General features: G+C 43.5%; 1 protein-coding gene across 1 annotated transcript in view; it reads right to left on the reverse strand.

Moving 5' to 3' along the window:
- Positions 1 to 5,784, reverse strand: part of LOC104911311 (cytokine receptor common subunit beta-like) — an 11,681-nt gene extending 5,897 nt beyond the window's left edge. The window contains exons 1-8 of the mRNA XM_019611421.2: positions 5,547 to 5,784; positions 4,578 to 4,738; positions 3,877 to 4,006; positions 1,902 to 2,086; positions 1,453 to 1,598; positions 814 to 976; positions 186 to 315; positions 4 to 79 (exon numbers count right to left, since the gene is read on the reverse strand). Of these exons, the coding sequence (XP_019466966.1) occupies positions 4 to 79; positions 186 to 315; positions 814 to 976; positions 1,453 to 1,598; positions 1,902 to 2,086; positions 3,877 to 4,006; positions 4,578 to 4,692 (945 nt within the window). The 5' untranslated portion in view covers positions 4,693 to 4,738; positions 5,547 to 5,784. The remainder of the gene's footprint in view (positions 1 to 3; positions 80 to 185; positions 316 to 813; positions 977 to 1,452; positions 1,599 to 1,901; positions 2,087 to 3,876; positions 4,007 to 4,577; positions 4,739 to 5,546) is intronic.
- Between the last annotated feature and the right edge of the window lie 1,950 nt (positions 5,785 to 7,734).

Consider the following 7,734-nt stretch of genomic DNA (forward strand, 5'->3'; position numbering starts at 1 on the left):
AACAGGGATTCCACAGCTCTGCACCACATATGGGACATGGGGCAAAGCCTTCTCATACACTGGGGAGCACTCCTCTTCCCTGAGAGGAGAAAAGAAGGTGGTGCTGAGATCAGCAGGAATGGCACAGAGCAGCAGCCCAACAGGACGGGCAGAGGTAAGTGTGCTGCCACTGGCAGATCACGTACGCTGATGCTGGAGTGGCCTTGAAGAACAAGCCAAAGATGACAGAGCTGGCAATCACTTTCTTCACTTCCCAGCTGCACTTCAGATACGCACCGTTGAAGAGGCAACGAAGGTTCCTGGGATGAATGCCACCTACAGAGAAGATCAGAGCACGCTAAGAGGCAGGAGAAGTCCAGTGAAAACCTTTGTCTTGCATGGGCAGGTACCATACAATGGGGTGGAAACACAAAGCACACTGAAAGGGGCAAGATAGGCACTTGCTCTTGCTCACATTTCAAACTTCTCCATGCCCTTCTAGGACATAGCTATCCTTCCAAGTGGAAGCAAGACCAACACCACAATGGAAGACAATAAGTGGACTTCTTCATGAGCCACATCCCACGTCACAATCAGGACCCCGTGGAGGGCTCCAGACCTCCTGCAGGGGGCACAGCCCCCAGACATTTCTTACTGCTTGGAGTATCCCAGTGAAACTAGTGTTGAGGATCCCTGAGAGAAAGTCATGACTAGAAGGGGCTTCACCGGCAACTTTTGCCTTTGGAAGGGAGCTACAAGGATCACTGCCTTGCCCTGGCTTCTCAGCCAGACCTCCCACCCTTGCACAGCCCTGCTCCATCCATCCCCCTTTACCTTCGGCGGTCTCCCAGGACACATCTGTGCTCCACTCACTGTATTGCCCAGAGAAACCTCTGTCCTGCTCCGGTCTGGCTCGCACACGGGCAATGTATCTGCTCCCTGGGATGAGGTGGCTGAGATGGCAATGAGTGGTGGTGGAGAGTAGGCGTGAAGCAGCCTTCCGTCATCAGGGGAAAGGAGGGAGAACAGGAGTCAGTGGTGAGGGGTGGAATGAAGACAGAGAAGGAGTACAGATGCATCTCCAAGCTGTCTTGTACACATGAAACATTTTCAAAGGTGTCTTGCCTTTCTCCCACGTGAGCCCACAGGCTGCTCCTCAAACGTGCTTTAAATTCATGATGGAGGGGTGCAGGGTTAAATAAATTCCAACTCAAAACCCAATTGCACTGCTTTTTTGCAGTGAAGAATTGATTTTTGCATTCAAGTCAGGACAAGTGGTATTTCACCAGGAAAGTCACTTGCAGACAGAAACAAAGCCTCTTTCACCTGGCCTAAATCAGCATTTATTGCAACCCTTCATAGTGCCTGAGAACCGAAAGGCTGCCCATTTGGATGGCATTTACCATAAGCCCTCAACCAGGCAAAAGGCTGCTGCAGCCAGGGCCAGGTCAGCTCAGCTCTTCCTGCTCTTACCTCCCAGGACTCCCAGTCCCGCTTGTAAGCAACTTCATACTCCAGTGCATTGCCCAGCCCTTGGCTTCCATCAGGTGCTGTCCAGGTGAGCAAGAAGGCTCCTGAACTTTCTCTGACTGAGAGGTTCTGAGGTGGAAGGGGCTGAACTGGAAGGTGAAGGTACAACATGAGATGCGATACTGAGGACAGGGACATGGAGAGGCAAACAAAACATTTGGTTAAGCTTCCTCATTTCCACAATATCTTATCAGATCCTACAGAAGGAAGATGCTTGTTGAGTGCCCCTCCAACCTCCACCTGTTCCCACGCTCGCCCTTTCCTATCTCAAGGTTGAACTGTTTGTCAGTTTTTGCAATATCATTGCAATTCATCTCCTAACTGAACATCAAAAATGTTCTCAAAGATCCCCCAAAAGCATTTGAAAATTTGCCTTGGAATTTATTCCTTACCATTTTGGAAAAGATGAACTTTTAGCTCTGCTTCAAGATTCTGCTTGGGTTTGAAGCTGTAATAGTCATCCACCCCGATTCCAAAATATTGTAGTGTTTTCCAACAAATCCAATGGCTGTAGGGATCTGAAGCCTCACGTAAGTCCTCTTCTGGCTCCTTTTGGCAACGCATCTCCTCACTGTCACTGTGTGAATAGAAAAAGTAATCTACAGAGGCCTTATCTGGTCCTATGTAGTTCAGGCAAAACTAAATGTCAGAAAATAATTCCATCCCATAATGATTATCTAATTGATGTGGAAAGTTATATCCTCATTATCACTTATATTCCCATATTGCATCTATTACTATTACTAACATTTTTGTCAGCATGAATCTTTTACCAAATGCGTTTTCATTTCAAAGTATGCAACATAATATTCGGTTTTCATGTCAGTCTAGTTTTGTTAGTTTTCAGTCTAAGCCTTGATAATCTCACGATTCTATGTGAGAAGTAGTTTGATGAAAAATAACATCAGAGAAATGCATTGTTTACTTTGAGTGAAAGGGAAGGAAGTTTCTGATGATCCTTAGCTTCTTGAAGGAATTCCCTTGGCAGTCGCAGAGAGACACTTAAGCATTTTTTAATTCAGCCAAAATGTACTTCTATAACCTTAGCAATTCTGTTCTGTCAAGAGACCTTATGTATTCATTAACTTCCTCCAGAATGCTCGGCATCACTTTAGATGGCCTTTCTCCAGGCCAAAAAGCATCATCAAGATTAAAAACAATATATTATGGTAGTCAGAAGTGGACGAGCTTTGTGTGCTTGCGGAGGTCTGAGCTGCCGAAGAGATGCAGTTCTCCTTTTCGTACCCTCTGGACTTCTGCATGGGCCTATGACTTACTGCCCGTTGTTCCCATGCTGATAAAGCCGTGGCTACCTGAGCTCAGCTACTGTCCTTCAGGACAGGATGAGGTGTCCGAGCCAACCGTATGTCAGCAGGCATTATTCAGCAGTGCTGATAACTGTCAAAGTTGGGTACTAGTAAGGAAACCAGGGATATTTCTGAAGGAAGGATGGGACTGACCGGTCATGATTCCTGTATCAGCCACTGAAAACACTCCATCCTAAAACAATGTTCCAGAGCAGACTCCCAACATCAGAGTAATTTTCTTTTTCTTTTCTTTCCTTCCCTTTTTTTTTTTCCAGAATAATTGGCCTCAAGGTCCATTTTCAAAGACCTTCAGCACATTTCACCTGCTTTTAGGTGTATCGATTCTCTCTTATCTGCGATAAAATCGAGTGTTCCCTCTCCTCCCTTTCCTTTCTGTATCCCAAGATGTTAATACATTTTCTTCTCAGCTTTCCGTCTTTATCTTCCTCTCTTCCTTGACTGTTCCTCCCTATTTGGCCTTTCTTATCCTCACAACTGATCAAGTCTGCTGATGCTGTTCCCTTTTCATAAGGAAACAGATGCAGCACAGAGATACTCTCATAAACAGACCGGTATCTCTGGGAGGAAGATTGGTAGCACAGATGAACTTACCCATACTCACACTTTCACAAGCGTAGCCTATTCAGGGTCTTCAGAAGTGATCAAAACCATACTCTCAGTAATGATCCTAAACAGACAAAATAACTGGGGAAAAGTTCCCCCCTGGTAGGTTTATGAATCACCCTCGAGCCCACTCTTCTTCTCAATCTATCTTCTCTACCTCGTGGACAGCCATCTGCATGCCCCTTCATATTTCCTATCCTGGACTCTGCTACAAACTTATGAGAAAATAATTGAAAATATGATAAAATTAAGTTCACTGGCACATGATTCAAAGTCCTCCCCTTTTTAGGAGAGGCATCAGAAGCAAGTGCAACTTTGACTGTAACCCAGTAACAGCTGTTACTTTCTGAAAACCTGACTGCCAGCCCAGAGACTGCAAGTTGTGACCAGATGCTCTTTGGATGTTTTTCCTGCACAGTCCTTTTCAGATACTTACTTTTTAATAACGTTCCATTGGTACAGAGTCAAACCAAGGAGGGCACGAGCCTCGAAATGTTCCTTCCATGTGCACGTCACGAGTGAGTTGTAGTCATTGTGGCATCTCAAGCTCTTCATCGGAACGCTTTCTGAAATGGCATACCAGCCAAAATAAAGATACACTGCTTACAAATGAAATAGTGAGAGCTAACAGGAAGGACAACGATTCTGCCATCAGAATGGGAAAGACACCAATAACAACACTCTTCTGATGGCACCAAATAATGACCCTTGGGAAAATATATTTGAAGTTATGTTCGTTCCACACATCTCCACAATATAAGAGTCAAGCCAACATACAACATCAGTGAAGTGAGATCTTTGAGCCTGCAAGACGTGTTTCTGGCCAACGTATCACTTCCAAGCAGAGACAGTTTTCTGGGCATAGCGAATATCACTGTGTCAGTAGGGATGCGGTGATTATTTCATCCTTTTGAGTTGTCCTGTGGGACTTCTTTGCAACCAATTTCCACACTCTCACCTATTTGTCTGCACCTGCACCTGCCACAAACTGTCTGCTTTTGATCTGAATGCTTTTTGTCCTACAGTGGAGAAGATGGGAGCAAAAGAAAGTAGGAAATGGGGAAGAGTGAGTCAGGTACAAAAAAGAGAAGAAAAAGGCAGGAATCAAATAGATGAAATTATAAATCTGAAACTCACCATTAATGGCTTGGTCACTGAAGACCAACGACAGATTTAGCAAAAAGATGCAAAACCCTTTCATCTTCGTACTGTCCTTTGAACACACATTTTCATTTAAAAAAAATGTTTTCATTGCCCACTCTTCTTTTGTCTTATTGTGAAGCTTCTTGTTTTCATTTCTTGTAAAGAGAAGTAAAACTAAATTAGGGAACCTTATGCATTTTGTTGTCTTGAAGTGATATTTGGAAAGAACTCCCTCCACTAATTTGCTGTGATAAAATTCAGAACATCTACAGATTCTTTACTGATGGGCAGAAACCTGTTCTTTTTGTGTGAACCTGCAACATGAGCAAGGGCTGAAGAATAAATGTGCGCATCCAAGGAAATGCACAGATTCTTTCAGCTCTTAACAAGCAACATGCATATTCTGTGAATAAATTTATCCTTCAGATTCATTCGTCCTTCTGCTCTTTCTAGTCTTCCTACTCTTCCTTCTGTTTTGTTACTTTCCTTAAAAATATATTCCACAACCACATACCTCCAGAGTATGTGATTGAATTTCCATATTTATTCATTTTCAGGTTTCTCTTGAATACGGTACTCCCCAGAAAAGTTGCAAATTTTAGCAACAATTTCAAATAAATTATTTCTCTTCTTTTGCGGAAGACCATGGCCCAAATTCTTTGCTACTAGAATACTAGCTCTTCTGGCCATCCCTCATTGCTCTCTCCAAAGTATGATAAACTTACAGAGCTGAGACACCTGTACTCAGGGAACTCTAGCTCTTTTCTACTGGAGAGGAACATGGAGAGATCTCCTTTTAAATCTCTGTTGACTTTCAGATTCCTGAATGCCTCTTCTTGACACCAGAAACAGCTGTATGAGCCTTTGCATGATCATTGCAAAGCATTCCCTTAAGGGCTGTCAAGACTTTCCGTGAGAGAAGACTGCTATTTTGCTTTCCCCAGAAAGAAGCAGTTCTCTTACCTGCATCCAGAGCTGTCTGTGAGGCAGATGATAAAACCTGGTGGATGACCCTCACCATTCAGCTTCCCCAGCAGTATGAGAATCTTCTGATGCAGCAACCAGCCACTTCTCTACAAAGGAATCTATAAATGACTAGAAGATTTTTGTACCCTCCATACATTCAAATATCAGTTTTGAAGAAGCAGACCACACCCTTTCAGGAAAACAGACGCTTGTGCAGTTGCACAGTCACGTTCCTCCTGTTTTAAGCTCCTAAGCAGTTACTCAGTGCGGACTATTTAAGTGGGAAATATGGGGAAGGAAGTATGTCACTGATAATCTGTATGTTAAGAATTATCTTTTCTTGGGATTAGTGTATTTATGAAGAAAAAAGGGGCAGAAAAAGGATCGACTGCAGTAAATGTATGAAAGTATAGGAAGGAATTCTTTCTACTCCAATATTTTTTCTTGCTTTATTGTAGTCTTAAAAAGCTCCAAGAGTGGGTTCATTGTTTATTTTGTGCTTGTATGTTTATATGTAATTTGAAACTAGAGAGACTACCTTTATCACTGCAATCCTTTAATTTGAGCAATATTTTAAAACCATTTACATTTTACTGATTTCAACAATTAATAATTGATGATGATTTTTATAATGCATAGATTAAAGTGAAAACTGAGGCTTTGTTCCCTCTAATCTCAACCATTCTGTGGTTCTGTGAAAGACATACTCAGATTTGTGCTTTTATGAGTAAAGTACAAGGGGCTGAGATGGGTCCCCAGATACAGAATATAACTCTTCAGTCTGTTTGTTTTTCACAGCCACTAGACCTCTAAAATCTGACCAAAACCACACTTAACAGATATAGCCACTCACAAGAACTCCTTCAGTATGCAGGAGAATATATACATACATATATATATATTCTGTGAATAAGGGAATAATAGAATCACAGAATGGCTTGGGTTGGAAGGGACCTCAAAGTTCCAAACTCCCTGCCATGGACAGAGTTGCCGACTGCTAGATCAAGCACTAGATAGGGTTGCCCAGGCTCCATCCAGCCTGGCCTTGAATGTCTCCAGGGATGGGGCATCCAAAACCTCTCTAGGCAGCCTGTTCTTGCACTTCACCACCCTCTCAGTAAAAAACTTCCCCCGACATCTAATCTAAATCTCTCCTCCTTTGGTTTAAAATTGCTGCCCTGGACCTATCACTATCTCTCCTTGTAAAAAGTTGATTTCCCTCCTGCTTATAACTCACTTTAAATACTGGAAGTCTATAATGCAGTCTCCCTGGAACCTTTTCTTCTCCAGACAACAGGCCCAGCTCCCTAAGCCTGTCTTCATAGGAAAGGTTCTCCTACCCTCTATCAACCTTATGACTCTCCTCTGGATCTGCTCTAACAGCTCCATGTCCTTCTTGGGATGGAGGCCCACGCTTGGATGCAATACTGCAGGTAGGGCCTCACAAGGGCAGAAAAGAGAGGGAGGATGACCACCCTCACCCTGCTGGCCACCTTTCTTTTGATGCAGCCCAAGAAACAGTTGACCTTCCAGGCTACCAATGCACACTGCTGGCTCATCTTAAGTTTTTTATCTATCGGGACACTTAAAGTCTCTCTCGGCAGGACTACTCTCAAGGAATTCTTCTAATCTGTATACATGTCTGGGATTGCTCCAACCCAAGTGCAGTATCTCACGCTTGGCCTTGCTGAACCTCATCAAGTTTACCTGGGCCCTTCCTTTTTGTTTCTCAAAGTCCCTTTGGGTGGTGTCTATTCCTTCTGTCGTATCAACTGTACAACTCAGCTTGGTGTCATCTGCAAACTTGCTGAGAGTGCTCTTGATCCCAACATCTGTGTCACTGATAAAGAGCATAAGTCCTAAGACACCACTCATCACCAGCCTCTACTTAGACGCAGAGCCACTGACCACAACCCTTTGGCTACAATATTCAGGTTACCCAAGGAGGTTGTCGATACCTCATTCCTGGAGGTATTGAAAGCCAGGATGGATGTGGCTCTGGGCAGCCTGGTCTAGTGGGTGGCAACCCTGTCCATGGCAAGGGTGTTGAAATTAGATGATCTTTAAGGTCCTTTCCAACCCAGGCCATTCTATGATTCTATGATTCTATGATTCTGTGATTCTATGATTCTGAAATTCTATGATTCTGTGATTCTATGATTCTATGACTTTCTGGTAGATACAT

This window comes from Meleagris gallopavo, chromosome 1 (genome assembly GCF_000146605.3).
Source record: "Meleagris gallopavo isolate NT-WF06-2002-E0010 breed Aviagen turkey brand Nicholas breeding stock chromosome 1, Turkey_5.1, whole genome shotgun sequence".
Classification (NCBI taxonomy): domain Eukaryota; kingdom Metazoa; phylum Chordata; class Aves; order Galliformes; family Phasianidae; genus Meleagris; species Meleagris gallopavo.